This window comes from Moschus berezovskii, chromosome X, assembly GCF_049115385.1.
Source record: "Moschus berezovskii isolate FMDL1 chromosome X, NW_MosBer_1.0, whole genome shotgun sequence".
NCBI lineage: Eukaryota > Metazoa > Chordata > Mammalia > Artiodactyla > Moschidae > Moschus > Moschus berezovskii.
The window spans coordinates 111,152,581-111,173,853 of record NC_142488.1 but is presented as its reverse complement, the minus strand read 5'-3'; the positions used below and the strand labels follow the sequence as shown (position 1 = coordinate 111,173,853).

The following is a 21,273-nucleotide window of genomic DNA, read 5'->3' as shown; positions in this document are numbered from 1 at the left end:
GGTGACGTTGTCAAGACTTCCTGTGTGCTTTCTCCTGAAGTTCTCTTAGTCTGCCCCCTTGTTTTCATTCCCTACCGATTCCAGCCTACATTACCGCTAACCTCCTAACTAGTTTCAGACCACCTCCTAACCAGTCCCCCCTTCTCCTCCCCTCCCCTAATGTACTTCGGCATCAGCTGAAATCTTCTTGAAGCTCAGCTCTTTCTCAGAAACCTGCAGTAGTTCTGTTTTGCCAACAAGAAAACATCTAAATTCCATGCCTGGGGTAGTTCAAGCCTCGTCTTCCCGCTGTGCGAAGTAACCTGCGTATCCAGCTTTATGATTCCTTCTTTCCCTTGTCGTGAATCTCATGCTTCCCTTACCCTGTTCCCTATGCACATCCAGTGTGGTAGGAGATCGGCCGAGGAACCAGCACTCAGGCTCTGCAGCCAGACTCCCTGGGGTCAAATCCCAGCTAACTCTGTAGCCTTGCAGAAGTTGCTCAACACCCTCCATGGATCAGTTATCCCATCTCAAAATGGGGTGTTGTAATTCTTCCATGAAGCCTCCTGGGTAAAGTTTTAGGAACAGTGCTTGGCACTTAAAGTTTTCAGATGCCAGTGTGCTTGCGATGATGCTTATTTCTGACTTCTTTACTCAGGCTCTTCCCGTCTTGAATACTCGTTTGTGCTTCTTTCCTAATTGAATCCTATCCCATTCAGAAGACCCGCCCCTAACCTTCTGTTGCCTTTGCTCCTTCCCTAGTTGAAATTCCTCTCCTTTTATTCATAATTTATCACTTTCTTTTTTGTAGTATGATTATTTATTTTTATTGGTCTTCTCTGGCAGATTGTAAACATGATGGGGACAGGATCCAAATGTGTGCATTTTGCTGGCTCCTTGGAACACTTAGATGTGTTACCTTGTACATACTAAGTGGTGAAGTAATTAGAAGGATCATCTGATCAGATTCATGCTTCAGAAAGAAAATAGCATTGGAGGAAAAACAGAGCTGGACAGGCAGAAAGGGAGGGAGCCCTGTGAAGAGGCTGTTGTGATCCAGGCTAGAGGTGGTAAGGGCTTGGAAAGTGACAGAAAGATCGGAATGGAGGGAGTGAATTGCTGAGTGTCTGGGAACCAGGTGAGCACATCACCTCTGGTCCCAAAGTTGGAAACAAAAATGAAGAGGAAAAGGGTTTCAGGCACATTTTGAGTCTCTTGACTTAGTTGCAGTTTGTGCTACTGGGCCAGGTCTAATCCATGGTTGGATCTTCTGGGTAATAGTGTTAGATTGCTCTCCTTCCATGGATGTTAACTGTGTCTGTAAACAGCTGTGATGCATTGACTAACTGGATGCTTTTTTTCACACAGAAAAATGAAAACCGATTCTATCTGAAAGAGGTGAATGTCACCATGCTTTTGGTTAATGGCTCTGGTAAGCAAAACATTGGCCTGAGGGGTGGGGAAGAGTATGGGTTTCACTGAAAGAATACAAACCATAATTATCTTGTTACCAAATAACAAGATAATAACAAGTGCCTTATTTAATGAAACAGAAGATTCTATGTCAAAATTGGGCTTTGACCGTAACTTAAAATCGGTAGCTTAGAACTAGTGTTCTATCTTTTGCAATATCTTGTATTTTCAAAGCATAGTAAGTAATAGTTAAGAATGTGACTGGGTTTTAGACTGTCTCAACATCCATAGAGAGATAGGGAACCTAGTTAGTGATCTTAAGAATTGCTTTTTGTGGGCAGACCCTGTACCCTGAGCTCTCCTGTATTTCACAGAAAAATCCTCAGGATTGTCTTCCCCCTCCCCCCTTTTTAAAAAATATTGACAGGATAAGAAGTTACTAACATTTTTTTTTTCCTTTAAAGTATACAGCATTTCAAATACCAATCTCAGCTACTGGGATGCTCCCCTGGGAAGTTCTTATATGTGCAACAAAGAGCAGACTGTTTCCGTGTCTGGAGCATTTCAGATAAATACCTTTGATCTAAGGGTTCAGCCTTTCAGTGTGACAGAAGGAAAGTATTCTACCGGTAAGAATCAAGCCCGTTTTATTAATAATTTATGCTCATAGGTGGACTGCTAGGTGACTTTTCTTTTGAGTCGTGGAAATTTCAGCCCTGAGTAGAGAAATAGGAATTCACCTCTCAACTCTTGTAGCCCTGAGCAAGTGGTGTGACTGTATTACCTCACCATTTTGCTCAAATTCGGTGTGTTTTGTAATCTCAAAACCATCTGCAGCACAGTTCTTAAAGCTAAAAACTGATAGGTGCTTTAAGTGAGCTTTACATAAGACGCAGACACTCTTCCATGGGTTGTCATTTGTGGGAAGGATGGCACTGGGGAGCAGCAGTTTTTGAGCATTTTGACTGCCTTCTTGGGGCCATCTTCTCGCTGGAAACATTTTCATACTGGAATTAAAGCAGTTTGGTCTCAGTTTATTAAGACAGATTGCGGTAGGAAAGCCTCAGATGTGGCCTATGTTTTGGCCAGCTAGAATGATCTGGAGAGTTTTAAAAGCATGTGCCAGTGTGAATGAGGCTCTTTGAAGGTCTACTCAGGGCTAATGGTGGTATTTAACAGATTTTTAGTGAAAGCTTTGTGAACAGCTCATTACACTGTGTTTATACGATTATGAAAGATGCATTTGGCATTATAAGATTAAAATCTGCATGAAGAGGGAAAAGTACATAAAATTCCTTAATTGACTCATCTTTTAAACCTGATTACTTAAAATGGACGATTTGTGGATCACAGCTCTGCCGAGCAGAGCCACACCAGTCATTCACATCCTTTTCAACAATGAATTCAATGGTTTAAAAAGAAATGTGGAAGCTGCATCTGGGCGTGAATATGCCACAAGCTGCTCAGCGATTTTGTAGTAGTGCTGAACACCTGGCCGGCCTTGGTTAGGCCAGAATAAATTAGGCTCTTGACCCTACCATTCTTGTGATTAGAGGGGTTGATCACAATTAAAACATTGTCTCAAGAATTCATTTTCTGCTTTGTCAGTTTTTGCTTTGTGCTCAGTCACTCAGTGGTGTCTGGCTCTCTGCGACCCCATGAACTGTAGCCTGCCAGGCTCCTCTGTCCATGGGATTTTCGCTGCTAGAATACTGGAGTGGGTTACCATTTCCTTCTCAATTATTTTGATCCTTTCATTGTTTTACTTTTGAGTCTTTATCAAACTCCTCCCCTACATTATTACCTTCAAATTTTAAGTCCAGATTTGTGTTTAGAACTTCACATTATTTGCAGTGTGCAGTCAGCTCAAGCATGTTAATCTAGTCAGCTAAAATACAGATGAGCTGTATTTTTTCTCCTACTTGCTGCTTTGGTTTTCATATACATAGAATTAAAAATGTCACCCAAAGGAGTACACAGCATTTAGTACTGATACTGAATGTGTAATCTATTTGTGGAGCTCGGTTCTTGACTGGTAATGCTTGACTGTATAGGAGGAGGAAATAGACTTTCAGTAAGGTAAGAGTGTTGATTGGATTTTACTAGATCAGACTGCTCTCTAGAAATGGAAAAGATAGACCCTGTGAGCCCTGACTGGATTGATAAATGTGGTAAACACACTCAAAGTAGTCAGAGGTCTCAGTTTCTTGACTTTAGCAGCCACTAGAAGCGTTTCCTCAAAGTTGAGAATTTGCAGGCTTTTTTGGTAAAGGCTCAGACAGTGTTTCAGCTTTGGAGGCCATATGGTCTCTGTCACAACTATTGAGCTCTGCTGTTGAGGCATGAAAAGAGCCACAGGCAATAAACAAGTGAATGTGGCTGTTTTCCGGGAAAACTTGCCTTGTGGATACCAGAAACTTGAATTTCATGTAATTCACATGAATCACAAAATCATCTTCTTTTGTTTTTGTCCCCCGCCCAATCATTTAAAAATGTTCAAAGGCACCTTTTTAGCCTTTGGGCCAGATTTGGTTCACAGACTATAGTGTGGCTCTTCTGATCCCGTGGTAAAACCTTCCTGATCTGCTCCCAGTTTCCCTAAAGACATCACTGTACCACGAAGAGTCTAAACTGGCTATGTAGAAATCTGGCTAGATTGGCTCCCTTCATTTCTGATAAAGTAATACTCCTATTTTGGAAAGCACTTGGAATATATAAACAAATAAATATAGACACATATATGTGTTTTACATAAATGAGTATACATGCATATATATCTAATATTTACACACATACATGAATGAAAGGACAAATAAGTTTTAGGATTTTGATTCTAGAACAATCCATAATTTATGTAGCTTTATCATAAAAATAGACCTGTCTTAATTACTTAAAGTTGATCTTTTAAAAGCATTTTCTGACTTTTTAATGAACATCTTTTACTTTTGGAACATCATTTTTTTTTTATTATACTCATTCTTTGTTACACACTTTTTCTCACCTACAGCCCAAGAGTGTTCGCTGGATGATGACACCATTCTAATACCAATTATAGTTGGTGCTGGTCTTTCAGGCTTGATTATCGTTATAGTGATTGCTTACCTAATTGGCAGAAGAAAAAGTTATGCTGGATATCAGACTCTGTAACACTAATCTACATGAGGCTCTGTTACAGAATAATAAAAGCAAGTACAAACTCCCACATGCAATACTGTTCAACTTAAGGTATATATAGTTTACAGTTCTGCTCTTAAAACAGGTGGTATCGGGGGATTTCAAACTCAAATAGACAAAAACACCCCTGAAATGATAAACTATAAATTAATCACATGGTTTTGGCTTTTCCAACTAAGGAATATAAAACATTTTTCTAGTGCCTCCCCCCAAAAATGTGGAAAATCGCATGGATTATAGATTCTGTTTTACATTGTCTTGAATTAGTATTTCATTGTTGTCACTTTAGACATTCTGACTAGAAATACACAGTTTAGGAAAAAGAGCTTAACCCCCTCCCCACCCTCGTATGTAGTCAAATTGAGACATCCACCATTCTACAGTGGATTCGTACTTGCTCCTTTTGCATTTCTTAGTGATTTTGTTTGCGGGTTAACTTAGCTGCTTTGGCATTGCTGCATATTTGACTATGAGAGATATGCCAATAGATGTGGTGAACAGGGTCTAATAGTATTATGTTCTTAGCAATGCATGCTTTTCTAATGCCTTTTGAGTACACTTGTACTTAATATGGCTATAGTGACAAAAGATACAAAAGCTTTTAAAATTTTAGAATAGGTGTTAAATCTTACCGTTGAATCCTTTTAAAAAAAACAACTGGGTAATTCAGCCTTTTAAATGGTAAGATACAAGACTATTCCAATGGGGCATTTCAATCCATTTTCTAGATACTTTAGAGATAATTGCTGCTGCTGCTGCTAAGTCGCTTCAGTCGTGTCCAGCTCTCTGCGACCCCAGAGACAGCAGTCCACCAGGCTTCCCCCCCCCCGCCGGGATTCTCCAGGCAAGCTAGGCAGTGCCAATTTGGGGTGTTCTTTGTACCCATAAATTGGCCCCTACACACAGTCACTAGATTATTGTCACTAGATTAATGTAGATTTCTCTTTAGTCTTTGAGTCTCCATGTTAGTGGTAGTTTGTTTTATCCTTTTTCCTTTTCCTTAAAGAAGAAATGCCAGTATGTCCTACAACCTAGATAAAGAACTTGGACCTAACCCAAAAGTCTTGGTCTCCTCTTTGTTGACGAAGAAGCTGTTCTTCCTTTACAGCTTGCATTGATGGCTACATGTACTAACGTGGCTTTCATATTTAAATAGTTCCGGGCTAATAAAAGCTTACGTTATTATTGTTCAGTATGGTAACATCATTAATTCACGTACTTTGTGTTAAGTTTTATGCTCTGGGGAGAGGCACCAATTGTCCATTTCACCGGCACCACCTAATGTTTGTAGGAGAAGGCAAAGCATTTCAACTTGATAACAAGTATTTCCTGCTGCTTCTAATAGGTCTTTTTTTGGTTTTGAGATGGCTAAGCAATTAAAAAAATTGTTAATATGCAGCAGTATATGGCAGGTTCTGTGTTTTGGGGAGGTGGGAGATTATGTACCCCTCCATTCACTAGAAAATGAGATAGCTAGGTTCCAAAATGTTTGTGTTGAATTAATTTGGTAGTCCAGCAATATACACACAGAGGCCATAGCGTGTTAGCCCAGTGTATGTCTGTAACTACCTTTTGAGTTATATTGGCATGATATTTTCTCCTACTTAAATTTGCTGTTTAGAGTACCCTGAAAATCTTACTAGCTCAGAATTGGATTCCTAACTAGCCCCTCTCTAGAAAGCTACTTGGAGCTGCTTTGCCAGCTTAAGGCACTTTTTAAAGGCTAAATATAAATCTGATTTTTAAAAAATTTTTTATTTAAATAATGTTTTAGTGTAAGATTGTTACCCTTATAGGAATGGACAACGCTTCCAAGAGTATGAGCCTTAGATATTTCTCAAAAGTCAAAACAAAGCAGCTTTTTAAAAAAATAAAAATTGGAATCACAAGCGAGTGGCACTGGCTTAATGCTATTAATGTTTCTAGAAGTTTCTACCTTTAGATTATATACCTGATTCATATTAAAATACCTCTAATTAGCACTGTTTTATAGAGAACCTGACTTAATTGACTATTTTCATACTTTACATGGGCCAGTTTATATGCTATTACTCACACTATTATTTCGTATAGCCACGTGTTCTTTGCACCTTTTGTAGTTTTGTTTTACTGGGTTTACATCTTGATGGTCTAACACTCTTATTTAGTGTCTGGGTGTTTCTCATAGGTTAGCATTTGTATAAAGAATCTGGTCCATGTAAATGCTTTTCATGATTTTTCCTCAAATGTTTAAACCACTAGTTGATGTACGGTATTTCTCTTTGGTTATTTGACTGTCCATTTGCTCAACATATTGCTTCTAAAACAAACAATAAAGATTCTTTTATTTCTTAAGGAAATTTGCTCACATTTCTTTCCTGTTGGCTAAAGTCTAGATTTTGTATACTATATAATGGCAATTTCTTCCAAAAGGGAAAACTTCAGAAATGCTTAGAGCTAAATTATTTCCAGAATGTTCTGTGTATTACTGTCTGGGAGAGTGGTGTGTGTGTGTGTGTGTAGGTCCTTATTGATGTTGGGGTGGCTACCGAGTAAAAATCAGGTCGGGGATGAGATGTGTATGGGGTGTGTGTGTGTAAGTTCCCCAGTTGAATCTAATGTGTAGCTAGTTAGGAAACCACTGATCTAGAATATTTTATAGTAAAAACGACAGAGTATCTCTGTATACTTTTCTCAACACCTAAATTGAGGCTGCTATTTAATATCTGTACATTGCAGCCGCACAAACCGAGCTGTTGATCCAAGCCCAAACTGGATTGTATGTACTCTTTCTCTCAGATCACCTTAAAATTCATGAAACGTCCAATTTCTAGATGACTTCCCGGTCTCACTTAGTGTTTCACACACAGCCATTTAGCAGCCTGGCTGGCTTTCCTCTGGATTACCCAGTTAAGCTTGTGACTGCCAGTTAATCATCCCAGCTCCTAACTCCTAGCAGCCATGTGCCTTTGGTCAAGCTACTCAACTGGGGTCTCTCAGTTTTTACATCTGGGGGCTGAGGGTTTTCAAGTCTTATTACTCTTATTTATTTGAGTGAAATTTTTCATTTGAATGAAGAAAAATATACATCTGAGTATTTTTAGAAGAAATCTGATAAGCTACTTGTTAGGGATAAAAAACATTTTCATCAAGTGTAAAACATACCATCTGAAGTTTATTGCATTTTTTAGGAGGAATTCTTAAAAGAATCAAGATATTTTTAGGATTATAGCATTTTTATTTTTATTTATTTACGTAGATAATATTACATTGTCTTAGGCTCATCTTTCTCCTACTTATCTCCTGATCTTTTATCCTCGTACCTAATTTTCTGCATCAATAATTATCATATTTTTGAAACTAGTATAGAGTAGCTTCAAGTATCTTTTCAGTTCAGTTCAGTTCAGTCGCTCAGTCGTGTCTGACTCTTTGCGACCCCATGAATCACAGCACGCCAGGCCTCCCTGTCCATCACCAACTCCCGGAGTTCACTCAAGCTCATGTCCATCGAGTCGGTGATGCCATCCAGCCATCTCATTCTCTGTCATCCCCTTCTCCTCCTGCCTCCAATCCCTCCCAGCATCAGAGTCTTTTCAGATCCATGTAATAAACTTCAAACAGTTTGACTGTAGATGTAAAAGGTATGTGATAAATGTCACATAAGATTGTGCTTCTTAATGCTGATTCTTCCAAAGAGAAATTGACTCATTGGTTTTAAAGAGGTGTTTGTTTTCTATTTTATTATAAATGTACATCTTGACTTTTCAACCCTCACCCTGAAAAGTGTATCTGACAAATTTTAACAGCATTTTAAAAATCTCCATGAACATTTTCCTTGAGATTTCAATGGCTGTGAAATTTTACCTTTAAAAATCTTCACTGCTTCTGTGATTATTAAACTCTTCCACTTTTCCATTCTCCAGAAATATTTTCAGTATGGTCTCAAGTGTACATTAGGCAGATAGAGCAGGTCAGAGTGACTTACAGAAGGAAGTTTTTCTTCAAGATGTGATTTTATTAAAATTTCTGTTTTACCAAAATATCTTTCCATTACCTGAAGAATTTTTACAGGTTGAATTAATAAAATCAATAGTTATTATAAATTAATACTTCACATACTAATTGAGAGCATTTTAGGTAAATGACAGCATCTAGAAAGATCTTTGTATTAGTGGAATTGCCTTTTTGATCTAAGAATATTTGTCTTACATGAAAGCCTTATTGGCAGTATTTATGAAAGTCATTTCAGTCGTTTCAAATTGGGTCAAATTACCCAATTTGGGAAAGACAAGACTTTGAATTTGTTTCCAGAATAAGAAATTAATCTACTAATAAATTTTTTAAAAACTAAGTTATATAAAATCTAAGGCATAATACTTTATGGTACATGTCACCCAAGTGTTTATATGCTGGCTGGTAATTTGGGAAATTGAAGGGGAGGAGCTCACTGGGTGATCTTAACACCATAAATCCACAAAAGTCACATCTGGCAATCTCCGCTATCCTGATTGTTAACAAAACCAAGAAGCAAGTGAAAAAAGATCATTGAGCTGGCAGCCAAAGTTGATGTCACGAAGTCCATAAACTCTAGGATTGCATCTTGATCCCAGTTATTGCTCCAGAGACTAGTGAAAGGCTGGCACATTTCCTACATGAAAATACAGATTGCCTTGCAGCTATTCATTCTTCTTTTTGGCACAATTCTAATAAGCATAATTAACTGATTTATCAATCCCTGGTAAATTGTAAGTGAGGAGGAGAATTAGGGCAGTAAGAGGCAAAGAAATGGAAAGTATAAGTTGTGGTTCAACACACTAGCTGCTTCCTGTCTCTGCAAACATACCACCGTCTACACTGTTCCTTTCTTCTGGAGTCTCGGTAGGTTTTCTTCTGGTCAGTGCTTCTAGAATTGGCATTTCTCCTGCCTCCCAGGAGGCATCTTCAACCTGTAAAAAATTCATGGCTTTCTCCTTGATCGCGTAACCACTTAAGTCTCTCCCACCCTGAAGATATCCTTTCTTGACCCTGTGTCCCCCTTCTGTCTACCTTTCTTTGGTCCCTCTAAACTTCTCATAACAAATACTGTGTTCCCCATCCCAAGTTTTTGATCTCCTAACCAATCACTTCCCACTCACTCTTAAACCTGCAACAATATGAATCCTAGCCCCCACCCTCTGTATTGCTTCATCCAGTGGACATTTCTCAGGCATGTCTAGTAATTGACACTATTCTCCCATGATAGTGGAAACTTTCCTTCCTTGGCTCCTGAGGCACCGTTTTCTACCTACCGTTCCTACTTTTCCCTACTCCTTTATTCTTCAAAGGGTTTTGTCCCTGACCCTCTTTATTTTATCTGCCCTTGTTGAGAAATACCTCTGTCCCTGGTTTGACCATTATCACTTAAGTACATCAACCACTTGGTTAAGATGCAGGTATCTGAAACTTAAATGTCTCCCTCTTCCACAGATCCCTCTACCCTCTCCCAACACACAGATTTTAAAAATTAAAAAATTAACCCTTACAAAAATAATCACATATAAAACTGAAATGCATATTATTCCTCTGTATTCCTTATCACCATAAATGGCACCAGCATCTACCTAATCACCAAAGCATGGAATTGGAAGCCATTCTTTTATCTCTTACCACACCGCCTACATCCGTTTGGTCAATTCTGTCTTCTCATTGGATCACTAGTCTATCCCTTCTACATCTGCACATTACTGAGTTCAGGATCGAATTATTGGTCATCTGGCTTGTAGCAGTAGAGTTGCTTCCTAACAATACCTCCAGCCTTGCATCTCCCATAAATTCTGAAACAAATATCCTGCTTAAAATTCTGCAAAATTTTTTTGTTTGCTATCAGTATAAGGCCAGACTACCTACAGCATACAATGCCTTTGTAAGCTGTTCCTAACATCCTTTTTCCACCTCTTTTCTAAGAGTATTTCTTAATCCATTGTTTTAGATAATGCCAGCCTGCTTACATTTCACCCAAAGCCCTGTGTTTTGTTACTATCCATGGGTCCATGTTTTTGTCTCACTATTTTCTATACCTGGAATGCCCTTCACCCATTACAGGCACAGCTAATTCCTACTCATTCTTAGCATCTCAGCTCTAGTGTCACCTTTTTCAAACTATGTCTTGGGTAACAAGGCTGAGTTGAGTGCGCCTCTGAAAAATTCGATGACACTTTGTGTGTTCCTGCCCATGTTACAGCACATTTTGAAATTGTAACCACTGATTCTCTTGACTTCTGTACCAGACTGAAATCTTGAGGCTAACAGTTATTTAATCCGGCCCGGTTGCTATCTTTCCTTACTACTAAGTGACCGTGTATTGCTCTGCATTGAGTCTTCTATCTGCTTTGTATAGTTGCTCATTTGGCTCATTTCATTATTGCTTTCCAATCTGCGGGGCACCTGGCACTGTGCTGCTTCAACTTCATAACAGTTTGCTTCTGAAAGCTCACAGGTTGATCATCAAGGAAAGGCTAAATATATTTATCCATTATCTTCCATTTAAGAAATCTGGGAAGTAGGTGATCGTTTTATGTCTTTCATCCAAAATGACTGCATTTGGGGGGTCGGTACTTAAAAGTATGTTTTAGTTATTTGGAAAATCACTTTCGTGGGACATCTCATCTGCTGGTAATGAGTGCCAGTGATTTGTTGCCTGGGTGTGAATAATGAATGTGTGTGTTGGGAAGAACTGTCATTTTAACTTAAAGTGTACACATTAGAAATGTTGTCACTGTTTTTGTTCTCAATTGTCCTTTCTCCACATCTAGCTCAAGACTGCAGTGCAGATGACGACAACTTCCTTGTGCCCATAGCAGTGGGAGCAGCCTTGGCAGGAGTGCTTATTCTAGTGTTGCTGGCTTACTTTATTGGTCTCAAGCGCCATCATGCTGGATATGAGCAATTTTAGAAACCTGCATTCTGATTGATTATATAAAAATACATGCACATAACAAGATTTTCTTCCTTCTCAGTTTTGAAATATTTTGTGAAGATTGATATAGCGAAAGTTTAAGTCTTAATAGTCCCAGCATTTTGAGATCATTCTTTATTAGTAAAAACTGTAAATAGAACAGCTTAAAACTGAAAAAGCGTCGTGTTAACTGGTCATGAAGACAAATTTGTTGAAAAGAACATCGGTGTGCAGTGTTTCAAGGTCTATCTTAAGCCTTGGCCAAATTTGGATTCTAACCTAAGATGCCTGAAACTTATTAACATGGCCATTATGGAGGTTGAATGTGTAGTTGTCTCTTCGTGGAATTAATAAATACTGTTTCACTACCGGTGTTCTGTTTTCAGTGTATAAGAACTATCCTGATTTAAACTCATCACAGTGCCTTTGCATATAGTTAATTAAATGAATGTTGATGTGGCATAAATGCCCATCATATGCATAAACTTGGTTTTCAGTTGAATGTCCTCAGGACTGTCAGCATTTTATGTGACTTTTGCTGACTTCTTTGAAGCTGAAGTCAGTATCTTAGGCTTGTGATTTTTCCCTAGGTATAAAACAGACCCAAGAGACCACAACAGAGCTTAAACTGGCTTCAGAATTAAGAGCTTTTTAAAAAAATGTTTTTCAGCAGTATAGACTGAAAAGATTCAAACATATTTAACCACCTGCCTTTTTTTTTTTTTTTTAGTGTTTTTCTCTTTCTTGAATGCCCAATTAACATTGAAAGATAGAAATATTCTATGAACTAATTGGGAGAGATTGTGTTGTGTTTCTCTACCTCATCTTGTTGATCTCTGGAGCATTAAAATCTGTTTAGTGTTGTCATCAGACTGGTACTTATGAAATGTAAGCTAACAGCAATCTCAAAAGAGCTGTGTTGAGGCATAGCAACTAGGCTTAGTTTTTCCAAGACAGCCCCTGTGGGGCAAGGCATAGATGGATGTGTAGAGAGAAGCTGTTGGCGTTAAAATGAGCTAGAGAATCTGCCCCTATCAAAGCATGCTCCGTGCTGAAAGTGCAGCGCAGATACTGAATGTTTAGACAAGTAAAAAGGAAGCTTGAGAATTTCACATCGGAGTGATTATTTTATTAATTCATTCTATGTATATATTGACTTGCTCAGAATTTTTGTGCCTCACTAATCAGTATTTTGGCACCCAGCTATCAGTCTCTTGAAAGCTTTCAGTAAAATACAGTAAATCCTTTTAATAAAAGCTATTGTCATTGCTGGAATTCATATTATATATTCAGAACAGTAGCAACTTTTTTTTATGCATGACAAAAATGCAAGAGGAGAAAAAGATAAAATTAGAGTAAAACAAGTTATTGTTCGATCATAAATCACACCAAATACCACATTTGTTATGTGCATGAGATTTATCAAGGACCTTAAAGACTATTTACTCTAAACCTCCTAATTTTTACAGAAAGAGAAGTGACTCACTGAGGTTACACATCTAGTGGACAACAAAAGCACTATTACCATTTTGATTTTTTAAGAGTCCCAATGAAATCTAGTCACTCAGTAGTAAAACTGGTTTAAACTTGAAACTATGAGATCAGCATTGGACACTTTGAGTTTCTGTACTAACTGCTTCCAATAAATGATATATGACACCCAAATTTGCTTAAATATTTTTGAAGGTAATGTTGGCTTTTTGAATGGCTCTATTTTGATCTGTTTGCTACTTCAAAGCCTAAAATCTCCTTGGATGGGATCATAAACATGGGAGGAAAAGAGAAGGGAATAAACACTTGTTGACCTTCTGATGTATATCAGATACTTTAGAAATATAATTGTTTTTAATCCTCAGATACCTTATAATGTAGGTATTATCCCCCTTTTATAGATGAGGAAAGTGAAGCTCAGTTTAAATTACTTGACCAAGGTCTTTTAGCTAGTACATGAAAGAGTCAAGATTTAAGCTCAGTTCTGTCTCAGTCTAGAGCTCAGAATCTACACTGCACATGCACACAGCCTTCCTGGTGGTCCAGTGGTGGCCGCCGGATTCTGCTTTTATTCCAGGCCACTGCTCAGTGAAAAATAATACAACCTGATAGTTACCTAATGTTTGTATGAAAAACATTATACTGCATTTTCTTGATCATAAATCCTTTTAACCTGAATTTTATTACTCATTCAGAATTTTTATTTCTATTTTCACGACAGTTGTGGCAAGGTAGGAAGGGAGCGGGGAAATACACAGGCGGTGGTTTTATGCTCTTTTCCCATGATGCTGTTAGACAATTCAGCATGAAGTCTTCCCATATTAGGCAAGCACAATTCTTTGTTTCAGACCCTTTGCCCCCTTAACTTATGGTTTTTGTACTGAGGAATTAGGTGTGATTAAAGATGAAGTGACAGTGAGATACAGGAGGATTGGTTAGTTGGGAATGTTAATATTTGGGTGGATATAGTAAAAATAGAAGATGGGGTAATGCTCCAAAAGACTAACCTATGTACACTTTCAAAATGCTTGTTTCTTGTTTGCTTGTTTCTACTTAATTGCATTCCTTACTAATTTCCTTTCCTTGCTTTCTGTCTGTTCTTTTCTGACAGCTGAAGAATGTTCTGCTGACTCTGACCTCAACTTTCTTATTCCTGTTGCAGTGGGTGTGGCCTTGGGTTTCCTTATAATTGTTGTCTTTATCTCTTATATGATTGGAAGAAGGAAAAGTCGTACTGGTTATCAGTCTGTGTAATCAATTAAATCTAGTAGGTTTTTTTATTTTTATTTTTTGGCTATCAGAAGTTATGTCTTCCATTGGCTAAAAGCCAGGAAATGCTGTGCAATTGTTCGGGATATGCAGATTAACCTCAGTGAGTTGCTAGCTAACTTGGGCATGAGTAGCACTCTTAGGACCAATTTCTGTTTTTTATTTTTCTATTTTTTGTTCCTTTGTAAAAGTGTAATTGAAAGAAAAATTGTGGCTTACAGTATCTTTTTTAGTAAATAATGATTTTAAGCCTCTGACTCCAATTATGAAAGCATTTCTATTGAAGGGTAATTTTATATGTTGCAGTTACTTGTATTTTGCCTCTTTGACATTATTTGCAAAATCAAAGCTGTTGGAGAATTTAACTTGCTTCAGAAAATAAATTCAAGAACATAATGGAATTCATTTTCATTGGTGGCAAACATAAAATTTGGTTTGTCATCAGACTTAGTTTTCCCAAGATTATTTAAATCTTGATTTTTCTGCTAGTTAGAAAGAAAGGAATGTTTTCCCAATATTGTATTTAATAGCAAAAGTCTGGCTGTTTTCTTAATTACAATTAGTGGCTACTCTATTTTAACAAGGACGTCTTTTTTTTCCCTACTAGAGTTTGGAATATATTGACTATCTCAGACTTGCCATTTATGCTGAAGGTTGAAGTAAGATCTACAACCCTTTTTTCTGCAAGGTTTTCATACCAAATTTTTTTGCCATACCGCACAACATGCGAGATCTTAGTTCTACCAGGCATTGAACCCTTGACCCCTGCAGTGGAAGTGCAGGGTCTTAACCACTGGACCACCAGGGAATTCCCTGGGTTATTTTTTATTTTTTAAGAGTTATAAATTAGAATATTTTTTCCCCATGGATCCTGACCTTGTTCAGAAAGTTAATTTATCCTCCACTAAAAAAGAACAGGACTTCCCTGGTGGCTCAGAGGTTAAAGCGTCTGCCTCCAATGCGGGAGACCCGGGTTCGATCCCTGGGTCGGGAAGATCCCCTGGAGAAGGAAATGGTAACCCACTCCAGTATTCTTGCCTGGAGAATCCCATGGATGGAGAAGCGTGGTAGGCTACAGTCTATGGGGTCGCAAAGAGTCTGACACGACTGAGCGACTGAACAGAACAGAGAAGAACAGAAAAAAGAACAAGACGAAGCTTTATTTTGTGTGCCGTCTGCACTCTCGTCCCCTGTATGAATAAGTTCTAGTTGATAAATTTTTAATGCGTTGGTTTCTTTTTCTTACAACAGCAAGTGCTAACTCTAGAAACTAGTGGGCCCTGAAGCGTCATCAGATGGCTGCCTGGCCAAAGCTGGACCAGGAATAGTCTGTAAATTTGTTGATCTTGATAACAGACTTATATCCCTGTAGGGTCCTCTAATGGCTCTGGCTGCTGGAGTCAGATACTAGAGGCCTCTCCTCCCAGTGTCTGCTTGATTGGCCAGGCTATTGAATCACCCTGTGATTTGGAAGCACAGTGCTGTATCTCCAGTGATTCCCATGAAGGCAGATGCTGACTTTATCAAGCTATTTTCTATGTAACTAAAAAACAAGCGTCTTCCAAAGATCTGCCTTCACTTTAAAAACTCTCTTGGATTAAAAAATTAGGCTTAAACCTTAAATAAAGTTTCTTATTAAATCCAAGGATAAGATCCCCTTCTACCTCTCAGTACAGTGCAGATGCTCTCCACTGTATTGCTGCCATTAAATGATGCCAGAACTCTGCCAATAATTGGGACTGTAAACTTTAATTTAAAAATAAAATTCATCATCTTTCTTTACTATCTATATGTGCACCTCAAAAGCATATATTCCAAACTGGAGTAGAAAGTCAGAATGCTCAACTACACTTCCCTTGGAACTTGCTAGTTCTGACTTGCAGACTTGAGCTCTCCTCAATTTGCTAAGTATATAAAGAATGTTCTCTTTTAAAATGTTTTTTTTAAAACAATTGATTAGCTGTTATTTACTTAAAGTGATGGCACCATAAAGAACAGTGGCTTCGTTTCAATAAATATTTTTGAGATGATTGTCTAAAAGCCAGGTAATTGAAATCAGCTTGTGACCTTGCCAGGTATATGGGTTGGAAAATTCAGATACATTTAGAAGTATGGGTTCATTTAAAAGTTTCCTACCTGTTGGGTAGGAGACTAACATCATTAATTCTTCAATGAGTATCACGGTTTTATCTTAGATAATTAGCAAACGTTTAATTCTTTGAGAATTAAGATTAATTAAAATATAAAATTATCAGACGGTTAGAACAAAAATTGCTTCAATGCCAGTAAAATACAGGAAGCCCAAAATCTATAAACTGAGTGTTCAATAAGCTTTGTTCACTGAGTTCATTTTTATGTCAGTACAACAGTGGATAAGATAGTGGGGCTTTGAACTCATGAATATAAAGAATTATTTTCACCTGAGCTTCTTTGGAAGAACTGATGCTTGCTGCTACCTAAAGTTTTGGATATGTCAATATAGTGAACTAATTAATACCTACAAAATAAAGCATACTGTGGCACTCCTGTTTCATCTGATATGTGTGAATTTTAGATCGGTGGATTAAAATATAATAAAGATCATTCAATCTATACTACTATGGATAACTTCATTTTTATTCCATGTTCTCAGTATTTAGAGGTTAGATTGGTTTGTATAACTGAGCTCCTCAAATTTTTGTCTCTTGAATTGTCAATAGGACTTACATGATCTCATCGGTCTGCAAATTTACATAGGGCAGTCATTAAGGCATTAGAACCTTTAATGTAGACATTTCAAATATGGGGGCCTATATGGCCATGAAAATTCCAAGAAGATATTGAAAATATAAAAATCAAATTTAAGAGCATAATAATTGTACTTTATATATATATATATGTCTGTCTGCATTGATAAACTGTATTCATTGTTGAAATCGGTTCCATTCTGAGCAAGATAACACCTCAGGGATATGACAGGGGCAGAAGAGGAGCTATCCATTTTCTGAAAATTCCTTTGAATTCCTGATAACCCAGTCTAATGCTCAAATGTTATATGACTGGCTTAAATGGCACACATTCCTTTTTACTTAAGAGACATTTTTGGTAGGAGAAGGAATTGAACTTTGGATCTCTCCATAGTTCTGGGTAACGGGATTTCATTTTCTGATTGTTAAATGTTTAATGGGCTTTAATTCAGTCAAAAAATGACCGTACCTTTCATTTGTGGGACTGGGGTGGGGGTCGTCTGTCTTCTCTCAGCTGAATATATGTCATAACTCTGCACCTCACAAAACCTCTGAGAGAAGCACTTTATTGATAGCAAGTAGGGTGGTTCCATATATGTTGCCATCTATCTAAAAAGTCAGTGTGGAGGTCCATCTTTTTTAAATTCAACGTGTATACTGTAAGTGCTAGAACAGCCTTTAGAATTCTAAGGAAATGTTTTGCTTTCTCTTTGCTATTATTATCTTTTTATTGTATTTTGATGGCAGTGTAAATTTGAGTCCCTCTTTCAAGAGACCGTGAACAGGAAAAATCTTGGCATCCAATTCATTTTTAGTAGGAAAATGCAGCTATAGTTTTATTGAGCAATTACAGTGCTGTACACTTTATATACACATTTCATTCACTTAATCCTCACAGCAACTCTCTGAGGTTGTGTGGTATCATTCCCAGTTTACAGAGAAGATAACTGAGGTTTGAGCTGTTATTTAACAAAAGTCCCACAAAGAGTAAGTGATGAAACTGACATTTGAGCCCAGTTCTGTCTGCCTTCAAAGACTGGGCTCTTCACCACCATGCATCTTGGCTTCTAAGAAAGAATAGGTTAAAAAAGAACATACCTTACATTAAATGATTACAGAAATATGGCTTCTGTACTCTTCTGTTCTGCATGTAGTCACCCTATAAATGTTCTTCAGTATTCTTAAAATAACTTGAGTTTCAGTTCAGTTCAGTTGAAGCGAGAACGAATGTGGTGGCAGCGTGCATTGTTTTGTGCTTCACCTCGTTAGAGATGTTAAGCCCTGAATGTCACTTTTTCAGAGTAGCCTCATCTAGTTATTCTGATCACGTATCATTATCATTCTGTCCTCAAACTGTTCTGCACCATGAATCATTCTGACCGTGCATTAGTGTGTTTAAGAGACTAAATGAATCTGTCTGCTCACTTTACCTAAATTAATGTCATCCCTACCCCCCAGCCATCCCCTAACTTTAAGTGGAGTGTAGCCATGACACTTGGCAGTCCTTGCTGGATGGTTCTGAGCCCCAGTATGCAGTTCCTCCTACTATCTAGAGCCTTTCTGAGAGGGCATTGAAACATGCATATCACCATAGGTAAAATAGATAACCAGTACAAGTTTGATACATGAAGCAGGGCACTCAAAGCTGGTGCTCTGGGACAACCCAGAAGGATGGGGTAGAGAGGTTGGGGGGGGTTCAGGATGGGGGAACACATGTACACCCGTTGCTGATTCATGTCGATGTATGGCAAAAACCACCACAATATTGTAATTAGCCTCCAATTAAATAAACAATTTTTTTTTTAAAAAAGGAATCCTCATTCACATTTGTTGTTAGTCGCTCAGTCATGTCCAACTCGTTGTGACCCCATGGACTGTAGCCTGCTATGTGCCTGTGTCCATGGGATTTTCCAGGTAAGAATACTGGAGTGGGTTGCCATTTCTTTCTCCAGGGGATCTTCCTGATCAGGGATTGAACCCACATCTCCTGCATTGCAGACATGTTCTTTACTGCTGAGCCACCAGGGAAGCCCTTATTCACCCACTTATTTTCCAGCCATAATGTGTAACTCTTCCACTCCCACCTTATCTGCTCTCCTGTCCTCTCCAGCCATACTGGCCCTCTTCAGTTCAGTTCAGTTCAGTTCAGTCGCTCAGTCGTGTCCGACTCTCCGCGAACTGGCCCTCTTACTACTCCTCAAAGACCCTAAAGGTGTCTTCCCTTCAAGGCCCTTGTGTTTGCTTTGCCTTCTACCTGGAAAGATCCCCTAACTATCCTCATAGTTCATCCTCCAGTCCCATTTAGGTCTCTTGAAATGTCACCTAGTCAGGGAAGCATTCCTTGACCCCTCTATAACTCCAGTGTCCCCCCCCACACACCACTTCCCATCCCCTTTAGTCTGTTTCACTTATATTACTTACCATCCATTACCATCTGACATACTATTTATTTTACTTGCTAATCTGTATTTCATGTATGCTTCCCACTAGAAGGTAAACTTCACGAAAGCAGGAATCTGCAGTGTTTACTAGGCTGTTCCAGTTTCTAGTGCCAGACACACGGTTCACACTGAATAAATATTTGCTGATGGATATGTGGTCATTTTTTGTAGTGATAGCCAAACACTAACTCCTTAACACCTTGTTTTATCAAATCTAAGATGCTATCAGTTGTAAGATAAATAAGTTAAACTGTGTGAGGCCTACTGTTTTCAAAAATGTGAAAAAAATGTACATCTTAGAGTTGATATGCATCAGGCACTGTGCAGAGTACTATCTCTGCATTATAACACCTGCCATTAATCCGCTTAATGCACCTGGGATTCAGACCCAAGCAGTCAGAGCCAAGCCGTAAGCATTTTACCCTTACAGCCTCCCTTCAGTATGACATGCTGCTGCTTGTGTCATCTTCAATTCCAAAAACAAGTCTGGCGGCTATGATTTTCCATTTGAAAGCAGACAGTATTTAATATTCATGTTTCCTTCTTTTAAATGCTACATAGCATGGCAGGTATATCAGAAAAGAATTTGCATCCTTGCTCTTGACACACAGGGTGATACATAACTTAGACAAGTTATTCAACCTCTCCAAGCCTAGGTTTCTCCATTTGTAAGATGGAGATGGTACTATCTTCTACTTACTATCTTGGAGGGTTTTAAAGGGAATTAGATAATGCCACCAAATTTACAAAGTAAACTCACATAAACATGAGCTTTTAAAAAATCATATAGGTTGGAATCTGCCTAAAGATGATAGATGTCAAATGTTTAGATAAGATCATGGAAAGAGTAAGTGAAGAGAGAATAGGGCTGAGATAAAGCCTTAAGAAGCAGAAATCCACTCAAACTAGGTTATAAAAAGAGCAATGAATTTATGAAGAGATTGTGTAAGTCTCACAGAATCCAGTCGAAGTACATTTGAGACTCAGAGGAATAGAGTTAAATTATAAAGCTTCAACTGAGAATGAACAGGTGATTACCAAGAAAATTTAGGAAAAAAATGAGTGATAACTTTATTGCATTTATTAAGATGTGTTATAAAGCTCAGATCAAGTGTTAGGTGGATATAATAATAGACCAACAATTTAATGGACAACATTTACATACACTGTATTTGGTATTTGTTAAAGATGATCCTTTCAGATCAATGGGGAAAGACTGGAACATTGAAAAATGATGCTGAGATACTAGGTTGATTATTTTGGGGAAAAATACATTAAAACCTACCTCATAAGTACCAAGATAGATTCAAGGATGATTAAGGAGTTAAATTTTGAAAAATTGTAAAAGATACAGAATCAGATACAGGTGGTTGTCTTTCATATCAAAGGCCTTCCTAAGAATAAAAGAAAATGAATAAATGACAGTGGAGAAGATTTCAGTATATAAAACTATAATACTATCAAAATGCCACCACACACAAATTTAATCTACAAATAAGGGAAAATACTTGGCATCCTAATTATGACAAAGGGTTAGGTTAATATCCTTACTATCAAATAAAAGCAAGGTGAGTATTCCATGAATACGCTTAGGACATGAATAAATCATGACAGAAGAAATACAAATGGATAAGTAATTTCAAAAAATACTTCATCTTTCTATATAAGCAAAGAAATGCAAATCAAATTAAGATCTTTCAAACTGGTTAAGATTTTTTAAATGATTATATTTACTATTAGATTTTCTTCTTGTAGCTCAGCTGGTAAAGAATCCGAAACCCATTGGGAAGATGGAGAAGGGATAGGCTACCCACTCCAGTATTCTTCGGCTTCCCTGGTGGCTCAGCTGGTAAAGAATCTACCT

General features: G+C 37.9%; 1 protein-coding gene across 3 annotated transcripts in view; it reads left to right on the top strand.

Annotated features, from left to right (window-relative positions):
• LAMP2 (lysosome associated membrane protein 2) overlaps positions 1 to 16,855 on the top strand; it is a 42,915-nt gene extending 26,060 nt beyond the window's left edge. The window contains exons 7-9 of one of the 3 annotated variants that reach the window (XM_088834182.1): positions 1,351 to 1,414; positions 1,860 to 2,024; positions 14,085 to 16,855. In XM_088834182.1, coding sequence (XP_088690308.1) covers positions 1,351 to 1,414; positions 1,860 to 2,024; positions 14,085 to 14,227 — 372 coding nt within the window. In that variant the 3' untranslated portion in view covers positions 14,228 to 16,855. Of the gene's footprint in view, positions 1 to 1,350; positions 1,415 to 1,859; positions 2,025 to 4,402; positions 6,909 to 11,339; positions 11,853 to 14,084 lie in introns of those variants that run through there. The other 2 variants (XM_055438042.2, XM_088834181.1) reach the window with 2 other exon arrangements.
• The last annotated feature ends 4,418 nt before the right edge of the window (positions 16,856 to 21,273 follow it).